At 40.6% G+C, this 24,582-nt stretch overlaps 1 protein-coding gene and 1 long non-coding RNA gene across 2 annotated transcripts; one reads left to right on the forward strand and one right to left on the reverse strand.

Moving 5' to 3' along the window:
* Positions 1-1,168: 1,168 nt before the first annotated feature.
* Positions 1,169-21,215, reverse strand: LOC139163716 (uncharacterized). Its single transcript, XR_011558512.1, has 3 exons — positions 21,114-21,215; positions 14,781-15,043; positions 1,169-1,547 (listed from the first exon to the last, which is right to left on the reverse strand). It is a non-coding gene; the product is annotated as an uncharacterized lncRNA (long non-coding RNA).
* On the forward strand, positions 1,378-24,118 carry CCN5 (cellular communication network factor 5). The gene is made up of 5 exons (XM_070744700.1): positions 1,378-1,528; positions 8,885-9,101; positions 14,808-15,062; positions 18,946-19,136; positions 23,242-24,118. Exons 1-5 carry the CDS (start codon positions 1,484-1,486, stop codon positions 23,263-23,265), a joined length of 732 nt encoding a protein of 243 aa, XP_070600801.1. The 5' UTR covers positions 1,378-1,483; the 3' UTR covers positions 23,266-24,118.
* The last annotated feature ends 464 nt before the right edge of the window (positions 24,119-24,582 follow it).

The following is a 24,582-nucleotide window of genomic DNA, read 5'->3' on the forward strand; positions in this document are numbered from 1 at the left end:
AACCAGCTGCCTCACAAGATCTGGACTACCCCCCCCCCCACTGGCTTTCCGAATAGCCGTAAAGACCTGGCTTTTCCGGCAGGCCTGGAGTCACTGATCAGATGGCTTACGAACTGGGGTGGTGCAGCAGGTAGAGTGTTGTACTGCAGGCCACTGAAGCTGACTGTAGATCTGTAGGTCAGCAGTTCAAATCTCATCACCGGCTCAAGGTTGACTCAGCCTTCCATCCTTCTGAGGTGGATAAAATGAGGACCCGGATTGTGGGGGCAATATGCTGGCTCTGTTAAGAAGTGCTATTGCTAACATGTTGTAAGCTGCCCTGAGTCTAAGGAGAAGGGCGGCATAAAAATTGAATGAATGAATGGATGGATGGATGGATGAATGAATGGATGAATGAATACATACACACACACATACATAGATAAACAAACAAACAAACAAACAAACAAACAAATAAATAAATACCATCAGGATCCAGCCACTAGTGTTGGGGCTTCCTGCATTTAGGTGATGTGTAATTGTGTAAATGATGTAAATGATGAGCTGAGGCGGCACAGTGGGTAGAGTGTAGTACTGCAGGCCACTAAAGCTGACAGCTAGATCTGCAGGTCAGTGGTTCAAATCTCATCACTGGCTCAAGGTTGAGTCAGCCTTCCAGGTGGGTAAAATGATGACCCGGATTGTGGGGGCAGTATGCTGGCTCTGTTTAAAAAGTGCTATTGCTAACAGGTTGTAAACCGCCCTGAGTCTAAGGAAAAGGGCAGCATAAAAAAAAAATCAAATGAAATCAAGAAAGAAAGGAAGGAAGGGAGGGAGGAAGGAAGGAAGGGATGGAGGAAGGAAGGAAGGAAGGAAGGAAGGGTAGGAGCTCATAAAGTTGGGTTGAGAGTAGTAAGTTTACAAATGTGAAGGAAGAAGAAGACTCAACCCAAAAGCACAAGCAATGATGTTTCCAGTGAATTTCAACATGGCACAGTAACTGTTATCTCTGTCTACCTGTCTGTCTCTCCATTCAATTTCTATCTATCTTTTCCATCTACAATCATGAAGACCACCCATGAGTATCCATCCTTTTTACAGTATGACACTGATGCAAATGATACATTCTGACAGAACATCCCGTCAGCATAAACATTCTTAGACTACATATTTTATTTATTTGGCATTATTACTTATTGCTTTTATTCAATAAAGGTCTGCAGTCATCATACAACAAACTGTCTCCATTGTTTGCTTTTTCTTGCTGGGCTGCATGTTCTCACCTTAAAGTGTGTGGAAGTATTCGCTGGAATGTTGGGTGGAAGAGAGAGAGAGAAACTCCTTGATTCTTGCCCAAACCAACTTGTGTTTATATTGGAGCTTAGGAATGACATCAGAGGAGGGAAGAGTATAAACACTTGCAGGAGTTTACTCGCAGGCTCTAAAAACTGCAGACATACTGCTGCCTCCAAACAGCTTGAGGATGATGTGCTGAAGTGTCAGAATGAAGCTCCAGTTTCTCTTGATCTTCCTCTGCCTCCTTTCCAAGGTAAGGAAACTGGAAAATACTAATTTAGACAATAAGGAATTTTAAAAATAATGTTCATTGTGCATGCTCAGTTAAAATATCACATGTAAGCAAAACTTAGGATAACACGTTGCTTTGAATGAACTGTGGAAGTCCAATTTAAAAATAATAACAGGACAAAGCAATTCCTTTACAATGACCGGACCCATGTTTTGCAGCCAGATCTGTGAATTATTTGTTGATTATGCCAGTGTAACATAAGATCACGTTGGCTGAGAGTCATGTGTGGAAATCAATTAAATAGTTTTCTTCTTCATAAACAGTTTTTGGTATTAAAACATAGGCAGAAAGCCAACTGGCTGACATTCCTTTTCAGATTTCTCAATTGTTCAACTTTGGCTCTATAAAATATCTAAAGGTCATGTTCAACCAATGCTTCCTGCAGGAATTTGCAGGAGAAACAGCATACAATTAAAACATAATCTCTTTTTCATACACACACCCATATGAACAAAACATATATCTATAGAGAAAAACAAACATTTGGTCCCAGTGGTTTTGGACTGCTCCTTGAATTCCAAATTTTGGGCTTAGTAAAAGAGTTCAGATTACTGTGATTGTCTCTAAACTTTGCAATACAGAGACTTAGATCTGTGACCATAATATTACCTAGTTACACAACACCCACCCACAATATTACCTAACTATAGAAAGCTACAATAGACCAGACAGATAAATAAAATTAATTATTACAACCTTTCAGCATCTAAGAACAGCAAGTACTAGACAAAAGCAAAACAGTTGAAAATACTAGTATGTTGACTATTCTTACCAGCTACTCATTGAAGACCATTCTTCTTAGTGTTAAGAATATTTTATTCATTTTCTGATAAAATGATAGCTCCTAATCTTACTTATATCATCATAGTCAAAATAACAAAAACTTTCCTTTACTATAAGCTAAGCTTTGATGCAAGAAATAATTCACCATTATTCAGTTATTCAAAATTCTTAGTTGAATGAAACTGGGTACGTTTTCCCCCAGTTCTAAGACTTTTTGTGTTAGTTAATTGGATAGATGCTGGAATCAGGAAATAAGAAATTTAGAATGCACATGCAAGTCTAATTGTTGCCCTTTATCAAATGTCAAGTACATGTTTCCTTGCAAGCTTGTTAGACAACATCCAGAAAGGAAGAAACATGTCAAGTGGCACCCACAGGTATTACTTTTTTTGAAAAACAAATGTCTTTATTCTCTACTTCCCTTGAAACTTTAAGGAATGCATTCTTTCCTCTTTGTACCAGGTGGCAGTACAGTATTTGTTTTATTGCAAAGTAGCCCTAGCTGTTATTGAACTATTAGAATTATAATCACAGGGCTATGTGTTCCCCATACTGGATTACACCACTTCTGCAATATTATTATTATTATTATTATTATTATTATTATTATTATTATTATTATTATTATTATTATTTAGATTTGTATGCTGCCCCTCTCCAAAGACTCAGAGTGGCTCACAACAATAAAAACAGTACAAATCCAATAATTAAAACAGTTTAAAACCCCTTAATATAAAAAGAGAGAGACTGGTTTAAGTCATTCTTAGTTGTATAATAATATGCTGGTCCCTTATTTTGATATTATCCATGGGCAGCCTAAAGATATGCAAAATCCTTTAGGCTTTGTAACTTATGATCTGGAAGAGAAGAGGATGAGTTGGCTCTCAGTGGCTTTGAGCAGACAGCCAGAATAAAGGCGATGGCCTTGCTCTTGCATAAATTTCTGCTCACCTAAGCCAGTGGATTGCATTTCAAACTCAGCCGCGAAAACATAGGATTGACAAATTGTGAGGAGCATAAAATCTCCAGTGGTGGAACCTAAATTGAAGCATCCATGTCAGATACTTATCCAGCCTTTTTTTGAGCACATCCCGTGAAGGAGAGACTTTGCTTCTCCCGGCCATTCGTTCTAGTGTTGGACAGCTCTTTTTTACTGCTAGGGTTTTATCTAACATTTAAAGTGATTTGCCTTCCTGTAACTTGTATCTATTATTCTACATGCTGAATCTCAAAATATTAGGGAATAAATATTCCTTCTGTTTGATATTCTTTAAGGACATATACATTTTTTAATATTTGTATCCTATCTTTCCTACCAAGCAGCATGGGTTCAGAGAAAGAAGACCCAAGAAGTTGTATAATCAGGTGGAAATATAATGCTAAGTATTTTTGACACTCGCCAATTCTAACACAGAAAGCTACTTCTGCTTACAAAAACAAAGCCATTGTTCACCATGCAAATCCTACATGTGATAATCAAACTTAATATGAGTTCTATAAGAAATTGTGGCGTGGTTCAGAACATCAATGTTAGCCATGTAACTTACACAGCTATCTGACTCTGTGATTCAGCAGAGCATTTCCTTGATCTAATGTTTTATGTTGAGTAGGCTAATGGTAATGTGGTATGAAGGAAGTCTTCCTTTTCAGATCATCACCAATAGACTTCTACCAGATATTGGAAATGCAAAATGATAGAATGGATGCTAACATATACAATGTGGGCTAGCCCAACTATTGTCTCATTATGTCTTATTATCCATAGGTTAATATGGCCTGAGAAGGGTGATACAATTTAGAGGTGTGATTCTGAATTAAATATTAAAAAGTTGGACTCTATTATATCAGCAATTATGATTTTTTTAAGCCCAAAGAATAACAGTAAACATTACTCTTTTATAAAGACAGTCATTGCCATTCTGAAATTACAGTTTTTCTGATTATGAATTCATGTTATGTTCGAAGCCTGATCAAAACTTCTCAGTGTAGTCAAGATTTGTTTAAAATCAAAGTGTTTTCTATATACTGTATATTATATGGCCTATCCCTTCTTTATTTTTTCTATTTCTATTTTGTTTTTTTGTACCTTTTTTCTTTCTATCTGTATATGAAAGCAAATAAATTAAAACTTTTTTAGAAATCAGACAACTTAGAATTAAGGTATTGTTTTGTTTTTACAGAAATTCACATTCTTCCACACCATAAGGTTTTCTTGTCTAAGGGTTGTGATAGCTGAAGGGTGGGAATAGGATGGCCAACATTAATAGACTTCAGAGCACATAGAAACATAGAAATATAGATTGATGGCAGAAAAATACCTCATGGTCCATCTAGTCTGCCCTTATACTATTTCCTGTATTTTATCTCATGATGGATATATGTTTATCCCAGGCATGTTTAAATTCAGTTACTGTGGGTCTCATTTTGGATATTGGGTTTGGCTAGCTATTTCCAGCAGGTCCCATGATTGACAATGGCATCTCACGATGGACAACGGTATCTCATGATTGACAACGGCGTCTCATGATTGACATAAGAAAAATACTTAAGATTTATCCTCTGGATATATCATACAAATCTGTTTTTCTACATTAATTGAAAATTTAACCCGAGAATGGCTATTTTATGGACTGCCTGGAGATTAGTAGGCATCCAGGCCTTTGAGCAATCAACTACCCTTGCTCTTTCTCAGAACTGTTATAGCAATAGCATTTAGACTTATATACCACTTCACAGTGCATTGCAGCCCTCTCTCAGCGGTTTACAGAGTCAGCATATATTGCCCCCAGCAATCTGGGTCCTCACCTCAGAAGGATGGCCTGGTGAGATTTGATCTGCAACATCATCTTCCATTTATAACTCTACCCATTTTTCTAATTGTTAAACTTCTATGATGTCCATATTGCTGAGGCAATTCTTTATCTATTTATGCTCCCATACTCTCATAACACTTAGAAATTATGTAAAGTTGGAATATTTACACATCTTTTATATATATATATATATATATATATATGTATGTATGTATGTATGTATGTGTATGTATATATATATATATATATGTTAAATGTTTTTTTTTTTTTTTTTTTTTAGCTGGAATTTTAAAATTAAGGGAGACTAGGATGGTCCCATTTCGGCCTTATTAGGCCTCATCAGCTAGCCACACCCTTTCTTTACTGGGATTCGATCTGGTGAACTCTGCATTGTAAAGCAGAGAGCTAACAGTTAGAGCTATCAGATCTGAATCCTTCCAGCTGTGTACCAGGGAGGGGCTATATGTTTTTCTTATGTCGGATCACCCTGGTATATTTAAGGAACGTCACAGCTCCTTTTTGCCTCTAGGCCCGACCCAGGACCACTACAAGGCAGTTAATATATTTATAGCCGAAATGGAACCATCCTAGTCTCCCTTAATTTTAAAATTCCAGCTAAAAAAAAAAAAAAAAAAACATTTAACACATACAGAATATAGTTGTCGGCTATAAATATATTAACTGCCTTGTAGTGGTCCTGGGTCGGGCCTAGAGGCAAAAAGGAGCTGTGACGTTCCTTAAATATACCAGGGTGATCCGACATAAGAAAAATATATATATATATATATATATATATTTGTTTTCGTAGATTTTCACGGGTACAGGTATGACGGTCTTGGTATATTCGGGTTTCTTCCCGTGTAGGATTTGGAAATTTCTGGCGACGTTTCGATGAGGTCTCACTCATCATCTTCAGGCTGGTGTTTCTGTCCTTTTTCTCAGGCGAAGACTGCGAGACCTGAGCTGCATTCCTTCTATAAATACTGGTGGCTGGGTGTGGTTTGATGGCTCAGTAATTGCCTGCTGTGTAGAAACTTCCTGGTGAGTCAGAGGGGTAACAATTGGGGTCGTTGATGTAGCTGAGGTATGCTGGTTAGTTAATGGTTGTAGATTAGGCGTGATGTCCTGTGTAGTTAGAACTTGTAGGCTGCTTGATTGCTTTACAATGTGTGTCCTGAGTCTGGTTTCTGTGGCTGGGATATGTTTGAGGGCTGGTTTCCAGATGTCTGGTAAGCGAGAGGTATCATCCCGCTTGTTCATATTTTGGGGATGTTTTTCTATCTCGATCGCTTCCATGATTATTCTTTTGCTGTAGTGTTCTGTTTTGGAAATTAATTTGGTACTGTCAAAATCAATTTCATGTCCTGTGGTTTTGAAGTGTTGGAAAAGGGAGGAGGTTTTTTCTTTTTTCTTTAATGCATTCTTATGTTCTGCAACACGTGCATTAACTCTCCTGTTTGTTTGTCCAATATATGTGGCTGGGCAGATTTTACATGGTATTTGATAAACTCCCTGGTTTTCAAGTTGGATATTGTCTTTTGGGTTTCTTAGGATGTTGGCTATTTTTTTATCTGTACCAAAGGCTGTCTTTATGTTGTGTCTGCGGAGAATTTTACTGATTTTATCTGTGGTGCCCTTGATGTAAGGGAGGAGGGCGATGCCATTGTCCTGTTCTGTGTCTTGGTTCTTGGGGGGTGTCTCTTTTTGGATTAAGTTGTTGATTCCAAAGAGAGGCAATCAACAACTTAATCCAAAAAGAGACACCCCCCAAGAACCAAGACACAGAACAGGACAATGGCATCGCCCTCCTCCCTTACATCAAGGGCACCACAGATAAAATCAGTAAAATTCTCCGCAGACACAACATAAAGACAGCCTTTGGTACAGATAAAAAAATAGCCAACATCCTAAGAAACCCAAAAGACAATATCCAACTTGAAAACCAGGGAGTTTATCAAATACCATGTAAAATCTGCCCAGCCACATATATTGGACAAACAAACAGGAGAGTTAATGCACGTGTTGCAGAACATAAGAATGCATTAAAGAAAAAAGAAAAAACCTCCTCCCTTTTCCAACACTTCAAAACCACAGGACATGAAATTGATTTTGACAGTACCAAATTAATTTCCAAAACAGAACACTACAGCAAAAGAATAATCATGGAAGCGATCGAGATAGAAAAACATCCCCAAAATATGAACAAGCGGGATGATACCTCTCGCTTACCAGACATCTGGAAACCAGCCCTCAAACATATCCCAGCCACAGAAACCAGACTCAGGACACACATTGTAAAGCAATCAAGCAGCCTACAAGTTCTAACTACACAGGACATCACGCCTAATCTACAACCATTAACTAACCAGCATACCTCAGCTACATCAACGACCCCAATTGTTACCCCTCTGACTCACCAGGAAGTTTCTACACAGCAGGCAATTACTGAGCCATCAAACCACACCCAGCCACCAGTATTTATAGAAGGAATGCAGCTCAGGTCTCGCAGTCTTCGCCTGAGAAAAAGGACAGAAACACCAGCCTGAAGATGATGAGTGAGACCTCATCGAAACGTCGCCAGAAATTTCCAAATCCTACACGGGAAGAAACCCGAATATACCAAGACCGTCATATATATATATATATATATATATATATATATATATATATATATATATATATATATATAATTACTGTACATTGACTTAATTACCTACAAACATTTTCAGACAACTGCACACCCCCATGGTCACATCACATGACTGTGATTTGTATATATATATATATCTCTCCAGTTTTGAAGTGTTTACATCTGGTTACTCTCCCCCAGTGAAGGGCTACCAAATTTTTGCTACCACACAGTGGGCGTGGCTTATGCTCTGCATTTTCTTTCAACATCTTTCAGTGCAAATTGGGTGCTCTGGGGTGGAGTTCCATTTCCACTACCCTACTGTGCCCCTGCCTCCCGTCCAGGCAGCAGCCCAACCCTGCTCTCCCCCCCAAAAAACTTTGGGGTAAATTTCACTTAACAACCACCATGTTTGCTTAATGACCACCATAAAAATGGTTGTAACCTTGAATCCGTTCACATGATGCCTCAAGTTATGACTGCAATGACTTATAACTGTAATATCAGGCTCAATTCTGGTTGTAAATCAAGGCTTGCCTGTACCAAGAACCATCTCTATGTAAGAACTGAACTCATTTGATACAAGAAAGCTGTTGTAATGCAGGGTGTCAAACTCAATTTCATTGAGGGACACATGAGGGTTGTATTTGACCTTAGGGGTCAGGAGTGGGTGTGGCCAGGGTGGGCATATCCCGCTCACATCACTTGTGTTGGGGGTGCCTGTAATGGCCCAAGCACTCTGCCAGTGAAAATGGCCTGGTGAGCTGTTTTTGGCTGCAATGGCTTACTGCAACCCTCTGCCAGCGAAAATGAAACTCGCTATTTTCGCTGGCGGAGGTTTGCAGGAGGTTGTCACAGCTGAAAACAGAGCTCAACAGCTCATTTTTGCTGACAGAGGCACCGTGGGCCAGTCAGCTATTTCCAATGTGGCCCCACAGGCCAAATCTAAACACCCCGCGGCCCGCATCTGGCCCCCAGGCTTTGAGTTTGACACCTCTGTTCTAATGGAAGATTCTTTAAATAAAAGATTCATTTTAACAGACAGAAATTGAATTGGGTATTTTGTTATATTATTATTTTCTCTCCTCCCAGGCGAACTTCCAGCACTGTCAAACTCCATGCTACTGTCCATGGCTCCCTCCCCGTTGTCCACCTGGGTCTCGCTTGGTTGTGGATGGGTGCGGCTGTTGCAGCATATGTGCTCGGAGGTTAGGGGAGCCTTGCAACCACCTGATTGTTTGTGATCAGAACCAGGGACTTATCTGTGACTACAGCAATGCTCCCACGCGAAGGGCGGGAATCTGCAACTGTGAGCAATCTTTATTTGTTTGTTTGTTCAATCACATTTCTATGCTGCCCAACTCCCTAGAGCAGTGATTTTCAACCTTTCTTGAGCCGCGGCACATTTTTTACATTTACGAAACCCTGGGACACATTCAGCGGGGGGGGGGGAGGCTAAAAAAAGTTTGGACAAAAAATTCTCTCTCTCTTCCTCCCTTTCGCTCTATTTCTCTCCCCCTCCCTCTTTCTCTCCCTTCATCTTTCTTGCTCTTTCTCTCCGTTCCTCTTTCTTTCTCTTCCTTCCTCTCTTTTTCGCTCTCTTTCTCCCTCCCTACCTCCCTCTATGTCTTTCTCTCTCTCTCCTTCCCTCCCTCTCTTTCTCTCTCTCTCTTGCTCTATCTTTCTTTCTCTCTTGCTTTCTTTTTCTTGCTCTTTTTCTCTCTCTCTTGCTTTTCTCTCTCTCTCTTGTTCTCTTTCTCTCTTGCTCGCTCGCTCTTTCTCTCTCTTGCTTTCTTTCTCTCTTCCTTTCTTTCCCTTTCTGAGCTTCGCGGCACACCTGACCATGTCTCGCGGCACACTAGTGTGTCGCGGCACACTGGTTGAAAAACACTGCCCTAGGGCACTGATGGCGAACTTATGGCACAGGTGCCACAGGTGGCATGCAGAGCCATATCTGCTGGCACATGAGCTGTTGCCCTACCTCAGCTCCAACATGCATGTGCCCAGCTGATTTTCAGCTCACATAGAGGCTCTGGGAAGGCATTTTCAGCTTCCGGAGAACCTCCAGGGGTGTGTGTGCAGTGGTGGGCTACTAGCCGGAATGCTAAATTGCACTTGCCGCTGCGGCTCCCGAGTGCTTGTGGGGTCAGCGCGATTTTGCATTTGCACCTGTGAAGATAGAAAAATCATGCGTGGAGTCCCAGGTGCGCCCGTGTTTCAGCGAGGTTTTTTTTTTGCTTCCGTGCATGCTGAAACACGGGCATACCTACCTGCGGTTCCGTGTGCAATTTTGCTCTCTCCATTACAAGAATTAACTGCAGACTCTCTGAGTAAGTAACGGTTCTTTTTATTAGAGCAGAAGGTAACGGTTCACAGAATGGAAACAAGACAACAACAACATGGCCGTGCCTGGCAGCTATATATATCCTGGGCTGCCAGGCTGAGCCAACCAATCACCTTGCAGTATTTTCCCGCCCAAGGAATATGGGGCGGGTACAAGGCCTAACTGTCCTCTGGACACAACATCCACAGGTGAAGAAGCAAAATCGTGCTGGCCCTGCAAGCACTCAGGAGCCACGGTGGCAAGCCCAATTTAGCGTTCCAGCTGGAGCCCACCCCTGCCCCAAGGTCAATGGTCCCAGGCTTGTCGGAAAAGCCAGGCCTTTCCAGCTATTTTTAGGAAGGTGATGTTTTCTTCATACTTGGAAAAATTTCTATTAAGATTAACAATTCCAGAAAGCTGGAAAGCTGGAAAGGCCTGGCAGAAAACATGAAGAAAACATCAGCTTCCTAAAAATAGATGGAGTTATCTGACTTTAATGCATGCCAGAATGACACAGTATGATTAGGTAATTCAATTGACTAAGACCTCAAAAGCTCAGTTCCCAAATTCACAAACTTTCCATGAGATTCGGGGTCAAATTAGACATGGATATTATTCATGAATGTTCACTTCTTCAAAAGTGTCAATGGCAACTAAAAGAAGGGAGAACTGAGAGAGATAATGGGATGAGCGAAAATAAGCCTTTTAACTATTGCTTTTGGCTTTTTACCTCAGTTAAACTATAGACCTGGATTGGGTCAGAACTGGGAAAAAAATGGAATTATACTGAGTTAGAAAGAAGAGACCAAGCTGATAGGCTCTGCCAGCAATTTTTTTGCTGCTTTGCCTGTTTTTTTAATTATCTTATTTATTTCATATACTGGAATTCTCACAATCATTCTTATGTAAAGCCTAAATAAAATATAGAAATGTATAAAATATTAAGCATTTAATAGCAATAGCACTGTTAGCCTAATATACTGTTTCATAGTGCTTTAACAACCTTCTCTAAGCGATTTACAGAGTCAGCATATTAGCCCTAAAAATCGGAGTCCTTACTTTACCGACCTTGGAAGAATGGAAGGCTGAGTCAACCCTGAACCAATCAGGATCGAACTAGTGGTAGTGGGAAGAATCATCTTACAATACTGTGTTCTAACCAATGTACCAGCATGGCTCTTTATATGTTTGAGATTCAAGCGGCACATTAGAGCCATGGTTTTGATGTCAAACATCCCATCATTCGATAGAGATCTCATTGAAAAAAAAAAAATTCCAGTTACAGTTAATATTACAGTTATCCCGTTGAGTCCTGTGCAGTCCTTCTTCTCCTTTTCCTTCTACTTCTCCTATCCTTTTCCTACCCTTCCCTACCCTATCCTATCCTACCCTATCCTACCTACCCTATCATACTCTACTCTATCCTACCCTACCCTATCCTACTCTACCCTATCCTATCCTACCCTACCCTACTCTACCTATCCTATCATACTCTACTATACCCTACCCTACCCTACTCTACCCTATCCTATCCTATCCTACCCTACTCTACCTATCCTATCATACTCTACTCTACCCTACCCTACCCTACCCTACTCTATCTATCCTATCATAATCTACTCTACCCTACCCTACCCTATCCTACCTTACTCTACTCTATCCTATTTAGTCTATTCTACCCTATCCTATCCTACCCTACCCTATCCTATTTTAATACATTGAAGGCTTCTTAAAAATAAATAAGAGTCAAAGAACCTAGTATTTTCTATCCTCACAATAAATAATATATCAGAGTCTTAGGCTGATATGTTTCATATCTTGTCCTTCATTAAAATATGAGAAAAAGTAGATGGTGACACTAGACTTATTTTGTCAGTATATTATTTGATTTAGCCGAGGTGTGGTCCTTACTAGTCAAAGATAAATATTATTATGGCCCTTTACTGTAACAATGATGTATCAGATAATTTCTGATTAAATTGTTTGTCAGTCTCTAGCCCTGACTCAGTCTACAATGTCTATGATACCTTTCCTTTTCACCTATGGGTTCTCCTCTTAGGTGGCTCCTCTGTTCAGTCACATCCCTTGATTCTGAGTCTTATTGATATTTTTCTTCTACTATGAAAAAACTGGCAGCGTCTTCCCAGTGATCTAGTGTTTGACCTAAAGTTTTATGCTGTAGAGCTGGAAGGGCCATTTAGGCCATTGAATTCCATCCCATACATAATGCAAGAATCCAAATTAAACTACTGGACATAGATGTCTGCAACTTCAGTAAAGAGAAGTACACCATCTTTCTGGATAAGTAGTTCTACTATAAAACTTATTTCATCTTTGGAAAGCTTTTGTTAACATTCATTTACTTTCTGTGGCTTATTTTGTTTATTTGATTGTTTATTTATATCCTGCCTTTATTTTCTGTACAAATAACTGAAGGTGTTGGATATATCCAGATTATCTCAGGGACCGCCTTCTGCCGCACGAATCCCAGTGGCCAGTTAGGTCCCACAGAGTGGGACTTCTCCGGGTCCCGTCAACTAAACAATGCCACTTGGCGGGACCCAGGGGAAGAGCCTTCTCTGTGGCGGCCCCGGCCCTCTGGAACCAACTCCCCCCAGAGATTAGAATTGCCCCCACCCTCCTTGCCTTTCATAAGCTACTTAAAACCCACCTCTGCCGCCAGGCACGGGGGAATTAAGACTTCTTCTCCCCCTAGGCCGTTACAATTGTATGCATGGTATGTTTGTATGTATGTTTGGTTTTATATATTAAGGGGTTTTAATTTGCTTTTAGTATTGGATTATTATTGTATATTGTTCATGATGGTTGTTAGCCGCCCCGAGTTTTCGGAGAGGGGCGGCATATAAATCCAATAAAACTTGAAACTTGAAAACCTTCCTCCTCTGATTTTCTTCACAACAACCCTATGAGGTGAGTTGGGCTGAGAGAGAGAATGACAGGCCGAAAGTTACCAAGCTGGTTAAAGTGGGACTAGAACTCAAAGTCTCCTTCTTTCTTGCTTGGTGCCTTAATCACTAGACCAAATTGGCCCTTTACTTATAATTATAACAATTACTATATTTGTTTGTTTGTTTCTTTGTTTGTAAATTTATATTGCCACCTATTCACACATGGAGACTCAAGATGGTTTACAGGGATATAAAATAAAATAAAAGCAAATAATCAAAAATATACATCACACAAGCCATTTAATGGGCTTCATCACGCTCTTGGTTCTCCAGGTCTGCTGGTAGAACCAGGTCTACAGCACTTTCCGGAAGAGGGTTAGAGTGGGGGGCCATTCTAATCTCTGGAGGAATGATGTTCCAGAGAGAGAGGGAGCCACCATGGAGAAGGCCATTCTTCTAGGTCCCACCAAGTGTATCTTCCTAGGGCAGTGATGGCGAACCTATGGCACGGGTGACACAGGTGACACGCGGAGCCCTATCTGCTGGTTCCGTGTGTCACCTGTCGTGCAAGCTGTTGCCCTAGCTCAGTTCCAACATGCATGTGTATGCCAGGCAGCTGATTTTTGGCTCACACAGAGGCTCTTGGAGGGTGTTTTTGGCTTCCAGAGAGCCTCCAGGGGATGGGGGAGAACCTTTTTGCCTTCTTCTGGCTCCAGGGAACACTTTGGAGCGTGGGGAGGGAAAAACAGGAGCCTACTGGGCCCACCAGAAGTTGTGAAAGAGGCCGTTTCCAGCCTCCAAAGGGCCTCTGGGAGGCGAGAGAAGCTGTTTTTGCCCTCAGGCATTGAAATATGGGTGTGGGCACTTGCGCATGAGCTATAACACATGCCTATACTCTTTCAGCACCTGAGGGAAAAAAGGTTTGCCCTCACTGTCCTAGGGGATGGAACCCACAACATTCCTTGCCTCCCCACTTTTGTGGGTAAGGTAGACATGATCGTCAAGGGACAATAACCTGTTTATTACATGTTACACCCATGAATAATAAAGAACAGATAACTTTCTGTGTGATGATCCTTTATGTATTTAAACAGTAATTCCAGATTCCATTTCAATCTTCTTCATTTAAGGCTACAGGTTCTCTTCGATACTGTGAAATTGTTGGGTTTAACCACTCTACGACATGCTTGCACTGTCTTGTAAACATACCTCTATGGTCAGGTCGCAATTAACTGACTAGCATGTCACCTTTTGATGACCAAAAGGGGCAGGTACTCTGCAGACTATATAAACTTCTGCAGAGTAGATGCTCCTTCCCCTTCTGATCCTCTTTTTGTCCCTGCTGAGCCTTTCTTCCACCTCCTTCTCTCTCCTTGTGTGCTCCATTGTCCTCAGCTGAGGACACATGTGTGAGATCAATCCGAAGACACGTGGAAGCATCCAGAACTTATTGCTATATACTGAAATATAAGCATATATGCCTGCATTATGTAAATGCATGAATCAACTGAATTGTAAGTAAAGATTACAGTTTCTTTCATCTTTATGAAGGAGTGATCATTCATTACCAACAAATGGCATTCTAAGCCATACAATTGATTTCTTGAAATGCTGTTAAGCCAGCTAAACTCTGTTAATACTAGTAATATTAATATTAACCAGAATACGCAACAAAGCCCAACAGAAATAATCATGGCCCAGTGTTAATATTAGGCGTGAAATCTATCCACGCTCTAAATATTTACATTTGATTTACCTCATTGGTTCCCAATGTTGGCTGCAGATGAAGAAGATGACCAAGACAGTTGTGAAGTGAACGGAAAGATCTATCAAGATGGAGAAGTATTCCAGCCGAATTGTAAGATCCAATGTCGTTGCTCAGGAGGAGGATTTGTATGTGTCCCTCTCTGCAGTGAGGATGTTCGTCTCCCCACCCCAGATTGTCCACATCCGAGGCGTGTGGAAATCCCAGGAAAGTGTTGTCAGGAATGGATTTGTGACAGAGAGTCCAGGCAGATCCTGCAGGAGAACATGGCAGGTAAAATCCAGTGTGTATAATTTTATAACATAAAAATTCCATTTTCAGCGTTGAATGGTGTGTTGACTGGGTACAAATCAGCGGTGAGTTGCTACTGGTATGGTCCAGTTCTATGAAGCAGTAGCAGTGGCATCGGGAGGCTCTGCTCACCCACCCTGGATACTTCTGCACATGCACAGAAGCAGGAGTATCCGGGCCGGGTGGGCAGAGCCTCCCACTATCACCATTACCATTTCATAGAACTGTAAAGCAGTAGGATTTAGAACTACTCATCACTGGTATAAATAGTTTTAGGAAATAATAATCACAGTGTTTACAACAATACAATATAATACATACAACAGTATGTATTATATTCAATAATAATAATAATAATAATAATAATAATAATAATAATAATATGTGCACTGTGTTCAGTTCTGGAGACCTCGCCTACAAAAAGATATTGACAAAATTGAACGGGTCCAAAGAGGGGCTACAAGAATGGTGGAAGGTCTTAAGCATAATACGTATCAGGAAAGACTTAATGGACTCAATCTGTATAGTCTGGAGGACAGAAGGAAAAGGGGGGACATGATCGAAACATTTAAATATGTTAAAGGGTTAAATAAGGTCTAGGAGGGGTTTTTAATAGGAAAGTGAACACAAGAACAAGGGGACACAATCTGAAGTTAGTTGAGGGAAAGATCAAAAGCAACATGAGAAAATATTATTTTACTGAAAGAGCAGTAGATCCTTGGAACAAACTTCCAGCAGACGTGGTAGATAAATCCACAGTAACTGAATTTAAACATGCCTGGGATAAACATATATCCATCCTAAGATAAAATACAGAAAATAGTATAAGGGCAGACTAGATGGACCATAAGGTCTTTTTCTGCCATCAGTCTTCTATGTTTCTATGTTTCTTAATAATAATAATACAGTAGACATCATGATTGTGGAGAAAAAGAAAAGTATGGGTCATTGACATTACAATCGGACGGGGACAATCTCGTGGTTCACGGTCCCCATGTCTGCCGCAGAGATAGATCTTCAGAGCTTTATGAAAGACCAGGAGGGAGGGGGCAAGTTCAGTCCAGAGGGAATTCCTTCCAGAGGGCCAGAGCCACCACAGAGAAGACTCTTCCCCTAGACCCCACCAGGCGACATTGTTTGGACGACGGGACCTAGAGAAGGTCAACTCTGTGGGACCTAACCGGCCATTGGGATGCATGAGGCAGAAGGTCCCATAGGGAGTCTGATCCTTAGTCATATAGGGCTTTATAGGTCATAACCAGCACTTTGAATTGTGCCCGGACACCAATTGACAACCAATGCAACTCACAGAGTGTTGTTGAAATGTGGGCAGATCTTGGTAGCCCCACAATAGCTCGTGCGGCTTGATTTTGCACAATATGCAGTCTCCAAACACTCTTCAAAGGCATTAGATGGTAAATCACAGCATCTTGATTGATCCTGAAAACGAAGCAGGGCCAACTATCGTTGTAGACTTGGTCTTATTTTCTTTTGGGTTCTGAAATAAACACTGGGGCTTATTTTGGGGGGATGTCTTATTTTGAGTGCCGCCACCCCGAGGCAGGGTGATGATGGAGCTACCCCACACGCCTCACACCAGCTTACCTCAGGGGGCCCGTAGCCAGGCCCTCTAAGCCCCAACAACTGCAGTTGCTGGAAGAAGTGGGCTGGTGGCCACGTGGGCTCCCGCTGCAAATGGCTCCTGGTGCTGCAAGGCAGTTGTTTGGTCATGGATGGCCTGGTACTGTAGATGCCATGAAGTAAGCCAGTATATTCGTGGGGCAGCTCCATGCCCTTTGGTATTATCTTACCTCAAGTCAGTGGCACTGCAAGCAACCAGACAAAATGGGAGGTGGGGGGCAGTTGCACAGGGCTTATTTTGTGGGTAGGGCTTATATTGGGCACACATGCAGAAAATACGCTTGGGCTTATTTTCAGGCTAGGCCTTATTTTCAGAAAAATACAGTAGCACTTGGATGGGGAACCATCTGGGTAGTTAGACCTATAGACACACCAGGGAAGTTAAAAAAACATTTGGAAGAAGGCAATGACAAACCATTTATAAAATGCCATAAAAACTGCATGAATTTGTCATCAGGAGTCATGCTTGACTCAGAAAAGACTTTACTTTTTTAGAGCTAAAAATGTCACACACATTCAAAATTCAGCCTTGATATTATTATTATTATTATTATTATTATTATTATTATTATTATTATTATTATTACAAGAGGTGCTTTCTAAAAGGAAAATCTTAAAGGTGAAGCATGGGCTTCAAATGACACCCCATGCCCTTTTAAGACCCTGTGAGGCCCCCATGGGTCTTAGGCAACCAGTATACGGTAGTACCTCTTCCGTGACCAGGTTCTTAAGTAGAAAAGTTTGTAAGAAGAAGCAATTTTTCCCATAGGAATTAATGTAAAAGCAAATAATGTGTGCAACCAGAGAGAGGGTGGAGGCCCTGTTTCCTCCCAGGAAATTCGTAGAGAGCCCCCCTCCTTTTCCATCCCTGTTTCCTTTCAGGAGATTCCTAGAGAAGCCCCAAGGAGGCTTTACCTTACCTTTTCCGGCCCCGTTTCTTCCCAGAAGATTTATTTTATTTATTTATTTATTAGATTTGTATGCCGCCCCTCTCCTTACAAAAGTTTGTAAGAAGAAGCAATTTTTCCCATAGGAATCAATGTAAAAGCAAATAATGTGTGCGATTGGGGAAACCATAGAGAAGGTGGAGGCCCTGTTTCCTCCCAGGAAATTGCTAGAGAGGCCCCATAGAGGCTTCTCCCATGCCTTTTCCAGCCCTGTTTCCTCTCAGGAGATTCCTAGAGAGGACCCACAAGGCTTCTCCCTGCCTTTTCTGGCCCTGTTTCCTCCCAGGAAATTCCTAGAGAGGACCCATAGAGGCTTCTCCCCACCTTTTCCGCTTACAGTTTTGGAGGCTCGGCTTTGTAAGTGGAAAATGATTCTTGAGAAGAGGCCAAAAAATCTTGAACACCCGGTTCTTATCTAGAAAGGTTCGTAAGTAGAGGCGCTCTTAAGTAGAGATACCACTGTATATGTTATGTTTAATGTCTAGACCATTAAAAATGAACAGCTGGTCCTACACAATGGTTGTAGAGGAATGTTATTTGTAAGGTGCATTTTGCTCATGAATTTAACTTATATAGAATTCAACAGTATGCATAGAGTTTGGTATACTGAATCAAAAAAAAATTGTACTGACTTAACTATTCCTAAACCTGGTTAAAATCACAACTTTGATAAAACTGCACCAGTTAATAAATCTAGTCCTTGAAAACCGATACCCTAAAGTTCTTGCCTTGTTCTTACCAGTAGGTTCCTTAACTTGCTGTAGTTGTAGCCACCCTATGACTCTGGAAGTTGTTATGACGCACGAATCCCAGCGACCGATAAGGCCCCACAGAGTTGGCCTTCTCCGGGTCCCGTCGACTAAACAATGTCGTTGGGCGGGCCCCAAGGGAAGAGCCTTCTCTGTGGTGGCCCCGGCCCTCTGGAACCAACTCCCCCCAGAGATTAGAACTGCCCCCACCCTCCCTGTCTTTCGTAAACTACTCAAGACTCATTTATACCGCCAGGCATGGGGGAGTTGAGATAGCTCTTCCCCCTAGGCCATTACAAGTTATGCATGGTATGTTTGTGTGTATGTTTGGTTTTATAATAGGGGTTTTTAGTTGTTTTTTTAAATTATTGGATTGTACATGTTGTGTTTATTATTGTTGTTAGCCGCTCTGAGTCTGCGGAGAGGGGTGGCATACAAATCCAATAAATTATTATTATTAATTATTATTATGAGTGTGTGTGCCAATTTTTAATACCCACCCTTCTTTTTTTCCTGGTTTTGTTCGAGAATGGTTATCTGGGATAGCTGTCCCCAATTTTTGTGAAGAACTGAGCACTGAGTGGTCTGCCTGCTCCACCAGGTGTGGCATTGGGGTCTCCACGCGGGTCTCAAACAAGAATCCCTATTGCAGACTTGAAAGTCAGACACGCTTATGCATCCTTGGAAACTGCCCAACTCTCACGGGAATAGGCAACATGGTAAGGAACAGGCTTTCTTAAAATTTGAGGAAAATTGTATGAAGAAAATGATGTCACCATTTCCATCTGTATGCAAATCCCAACATAATACATAATTCGAGCCAGGGCCCAATTTAAACTGTTAGTGGTGGTATTTAAGGCCCTGCGCTCAAACACAACAAATGACTTGGCGACCTATTTATCTTGCTATACACAATCGAGGGACCTTCATTCGACAGGGAAGGGTCGGTTGACTTTTCCACAGACACGTACAGCAACATCAAAATTGCAGGCCTTTCAAGATCTGGCCCCATGTCTGTGGAACACTCTTCCCTTAGAGTGGTGATGGCTAAGCTATGGCACAGGTGCCACAGGTGACACGCAGAGCCATATCTGCTGGCATGCCAGCCATTGCCCTAGCTCAGCTCCAACGTGCATGTGTGTGCCGGCCAGCTGATTTTCGGCTGGCACAGAGGCTCTGGGAGGGCGTTTTTGGCTTCCAGAGAGCCTCTGGGTGATGGGGGAGGGCATTTTTACCCTCCCCCGGCTCCAGGAAAGCCTTTTGAGCCTGGGGAAGGTGAAACACAAGTTTACTGGGCCCACCAGAAGTTGGGAAACAGGCCGTTTCCTGCCTCCAGAAGGCCTCTGGGGGTCAGGGGAAGCTGTTTTTGCCCTCCCCGGGCATTGAATTATGGGTGTGGGGACTCATGCTTGCCAACCGAGGAAAAAAAGCTTCGCCATCACTGCCTTAGAGCTTCGGGTAGAGGACAATTTTCTCCACTTGCACAAGGCAATAAAAATATTCCTCTTTGATTCAGCAGATTGAAACATGTTTGTTCTGTCGATCAGCAAGAGGGGAAGAAATTGGCGAGGTTGGGAAAGTTTTTAACAAGTTTTGTGGTTTTATTAGTTGTGTTTTAGCTAAGTATGTGTATTGCCTACTGTCTGTCTTCGTTAGTTGTATATGGCTTGCTGTCATGCCCTTTGTTAAAACGGCATTATAAATAAACGTTTATTATAAAGTCAATACAATGTTGCAAAGATTGCTAATCCACTTCCTCCAACAATAATTAAACTAATAACCTGATCAAATAATAGCAGACAAGGAAAATCCTTTCACAATATAGAATTTTTCTCTGGGTACACAGAGGTGGCATCCAAAATCAGCACAGAGGCATGCATCAAAGGAAAAAAACCCTATAAGCTTACTAAAATTATGGCAATAAAAGATCAGACACAATTCCCTTAAAAACCACCTTGGTAAGCAATCCCAATTTTGACCATAAATCAAGTATTACCTGTAAGCTAAAAGTCATGAAAGCTTGTGCCTTTTAATTAGGTCCCACAGAGTTGGCCTTCTCTGGATCCCGTCGACTAAACAATGCCGTTTGGCGGGACCCAGGGGAAGAGCCTTCTCTGTGGTGGCCCCGGCCCTCTGGAATCAACTCCCCCTGGAGATTCTAATTGCCCCTACTCTTCCCGCCTTCCGCAAGATGTTGAAGACCTATCTACCTTGTTTCCGACTGTATCTACCTTATTTCTGACTGTAATATATGAGAATTGTGCAGTAATGATCGTTTTTTAATATTTATGGGTTTTAAATTGTTTTTAACTTATATTGGATTTGTACTTTGTATATTGCATTGCTGTTGTTGTGAGCAGCCCCGAGTCTTCGGAGAGAGGCGGCATACAAATCTAATAAAACTTAAACTTAATAAACTTTGTTCTGATTTTTGCTAACTTGTTTTTTTTTCCCCTGGAGGTCTGACTGGTACCATAATCCATCTCAGTCTCTTTTTTACATACACACACTGTGGACCACTAAGCTGTGTGATAAAAGGCAGAGCAGGTCAAGAATAGCATCTCCTTATGTCAGGTATAAAATCAATACCAGCAATTTGGCTGCAAAGGATTGTAAGCAATTGAATCCCAGAATAGCAAAGGCCCTTTCATGACCCCCAATTTGGCAGCATGATTTATTGATGCAGCTTAAATTACCTGGCTGTGTTTGAAGTGGGCTATTTTGTTTAAGGAGCTGATTTTCTTGTTACTTCACCAAAGGAATCCAGCCGTTGCCTAAAATGGTGTACACTTCGCAGGTTCCCTGTAGGGGAAAAATGTAGAGTATGAAGCGTTGAAGCTAAATTTACTGTGCAAGTACTCAACGTGCCTCTGCTGTAGCACCCCTGTTGAGAATCAAAACATTCTTAGTGCTCTTCAAACATGCTGTTCCAACCAAAGAAGGTAGGACATAGGAGATTATGGAGCTCCAGTTCGCATTATGAAACTAACAGAACAGAGCATATCAGAGCTGGATAGAAAGGGGCCTGGAGAAAAATAGGAAGAGAGAAACATACTGGCATCTTGAAGCAACGTCATGGATACCAACCTGGCCAAATGATATTGACCAATCGTGTCTCCCGCTCTTGATTTATAGTCTTCTGCAAGACGTTAAAGACCCACTTACTATATGTCGCCAGGCATGGCGGGAACTGATCCCCCCCCCCTTTCGCTGATTATAGCACTTGAGAATGGTATGATTGTGTAGTATTGATTGGTTTTTCTTAATATTAAGGGATTTTAACTTCAGTTTTACTAATATTAGATTTGTATCACTGCTTTTTGTATTTTATTATTGTTTTGAGCCGCCCCGAGTCCTTGGAGAGGGGCGGCATACAAATTTAATAAATAATAATAATAATAAAAATTATTATTATTATTATTATTATTATACTATAGTATTTTAAATAGATTGGTTCAAAATATTTGACTGTTCGTTATTAAGTCCCCACCATGGCTAGAAAATGCCATTGGACATTTGATCAGTCCAGACAAATTAGTACTGGAAAATTTATTTATTTTATTTTACTTGTTTGTTTGTTTGTTTGTTTGTTTGTTTTTTTGTGTGTTTATTTATTTATTTATTTAGTTAGTTAGTTAGTTAGTTAGTTAGTTAGTTAGTCCAATACACAATGAGGGTTTTAGTGGGTATATATATATATACATATAGTAAAATACATGATGAAGATTATAGAGGAGATACTCATAGTAAAATATATCTATGAAAGAATAGAAAAGAAGATATAGTAATAGAACATATCAATGAAAGAATAGAAGAGGAGATATAGGAATAGAAGAAAGGTATAGGAGATATAGGAGAGCAATAGGACAGGGGACGGAAGGCACAATAATAAATAAAAATAACAATGTATGTATGATATTAACTCTGGGGAGGAAGATCTAAATCTTTAATTAGGACAGTAGGAAATTGGACGCCCATATGGCCCTGGAATGTTCACATGTTTTTATGTATTTGATCAATTAGTTGTAAACATGGAAACAACATTCTCCTATTTCAACAGACAACATATCACTACACTAATATGTTCTATTCCAGAGAAAAATATTGTCACCACACTAAGAACACTAAGTAACTCAGTTACTATGTGGAAAGGCTTAAAATGATGACAGACAGTTGGCACAATTTCTAGTTGCTTGTTGATGGATTTACTCAGTATGTTTCTGAAGTTACAAAGAACTTGAGCAAATGTCTTAGAACTATTACATCCTTAGTCATCCTTGCTGGGAATTCTGGATGTTTTAGTTCCAACTCATCTGAAGGTTATCATGTTGGAGAAAGCTGATGAATTTGAGTACAATATCCATTTTTCAGATTATATCAGACAAAGGGTAAATACATCAGCATGCATTATCTGGAGAAATGGGGAAAAGATGACTAAAATGGTGAAGAAGATTCATACAGTCTTTTCATGAGAAGCTACCAATATGAACCTGGTATAAATCTGCTTAGTCCTTTATCATTTTGTCTGCGGTGTATCAAACCTCCCTTCTTTCCTTTGCAGGAAGGAAAAAACATAGGGCTCTTTTGCCCGGTTGAAACACAAAATGACCACAGTGGAAGGAATGAAACAGTCTTCTGGCTCCCACCCCCACCCCTGTTCTTCCACTCACATTGGCAGCTTTCTCTAGCTCTTTTTCAGTTTAAAACAAATTGGAAGATCAGTTTTCTTCCATGGTTAATGTCTAATTTGGCCGTCTGCCTCTTTGTTTGGCCACACTTTTCCAGACAGGGTTGGAATTTAAACTGAGTGTTTTATCTCTCCAGAGTGGAAGAGGAAGCCGCTTATAAACCAGTCCATTCCATTCAGAAGTTGAATGTTGGCTTCAATCCAGCAACTGGAACACCAGAAGCCCAAGCTGATCTTGTTTCTGTGGCGATGAGAGAACCTCTGAGGAATGGAGAGACAAAGAAACTGTCCTCAACAGAGAGGAGGAACGTAGCAAACAAGAGTTCCCACATCTGGGCTGACCAATCATCTTCCTTCTCAATAACATGCCAAAGACACTAGACAGCTTTAATATTTGGTGGAAAAAATTCCAGACCATGTGTTTTCATGCTATTCAGTAGTGATGTCTTTATTGCCAGTTTGAGACCACAATGATAAATCCATCCAATTAATGACATGACACTTTGCAGTTACAGTAATTCAAAGCTGTGTTATTCTTTGTTCATTATCCTTTCTCCAAATATTAGTTCTAGGAAGCAAGTTTGATCATCATCCACTGTTCAATATAGGGTATTGTTTATGTTCTTGTTAGAAATAAAAAAAAATCATTACAATGCTCAGTTGCCTGAAGCCAGATTAACCAGTTTTAGGGATCACAGCAATATGTAATGTTTGGAGGCAAATGTTAGTGACATACAAAGAACAAAATAGGCATTGTGTGCTATTATTATTCTCTGTGTATAAAAGAGAATAATGTCTTCATAACAACATACTAGTTCATGGATGACATGCAACTTGACAAATTAAAATGAGTCATTAATAACTTAGCAGACTTGGAGTAAAGATCAAAGTTTTCTTTGAAGGTTGTCTCTTGCTGATGTTGTGACTTTTACCTTTGTTTGCCTTGAAAAAAATATAATGAGAATTATTAGTAAAAAAAACCCTTTTATAGAATAAAAACATGTGGCAGGCTAATATGCAGTTTTCTGAAGCATCGATGAAATACTGTAAATCTGATTGGCTGGATATTTAAAAATCAGTGAAGATGAGAAAATCTATCTCTGGCTAATCACATGAGGAATCTCAATTAATTAGGGACTGAGTTATAAAAGCATATAATGTTGCAAGTTTATACATAGAAAATTATGTATAGTTTGGAAACAGGTTTATGAAGTTTTGCTTTGTTAAGAATAGGATAATAGGTTCCCTCACCTTCATCTCCCAATGGAATTTATTTTCACCAGTATTGAAAGTGTTTGTGTGCCAACATACATTTTGGTTTCTATCAAGAGACTACAAGAGTTGAAATAGAATTTTCAACAGGGCTCTTCAAACTTCACAACTTTAAGACTTATGGACTTCAACTTCCAGAATTCCTCCGTCAGCCATGCTGAGGGAGGAATTCTGGGAGTTGAAGTCCACAAGTCTTAAAGTTTCCA

This window comes from Erythrolamprus reginae, chromosome 3 (genome assembly GCF_031021105.1).
Source record: "Erythrolamprus reginae isolate rEryReg1 chromosome 3, rEryReg1.hap1, whole genome shotgun sequence".
Taxonomy (NCBI): Eukaryota; Metazoa; Chordata; class Lepidosauria; order Squamata; family Dipsadidae; genus Erythrolamprus; species Erythrolamprus reginae.

What these genes read in the sequence shown, in the direction of transcription:
- CCN5 (XM_070744700.1), top strand. Translation starts at nt 1,484, where the DNA reads ATGAAGCTCCAGTTTCTCTTGATCTTCCTCTGCCTCCTTTCCAAG. An exon ending in TCCTCTGCCTCCTTTCCAAG is followed by an intron (nt 1,529 to 8,884) that starts GTAAGGAAACTG and finishes CTCTCCTCCCAG; the next exon opens with GCGAACTTCCAGCACTGTCA. An exon ending in TCACGGGAATAGGCAACATG is followed by an intron (nt 19,137 to 23,241) that starts GTAAGGAACAGG and finishes TTATCTCTCCAG; the next exon opens with AGTGGAAGAGGAAGCCGCTT.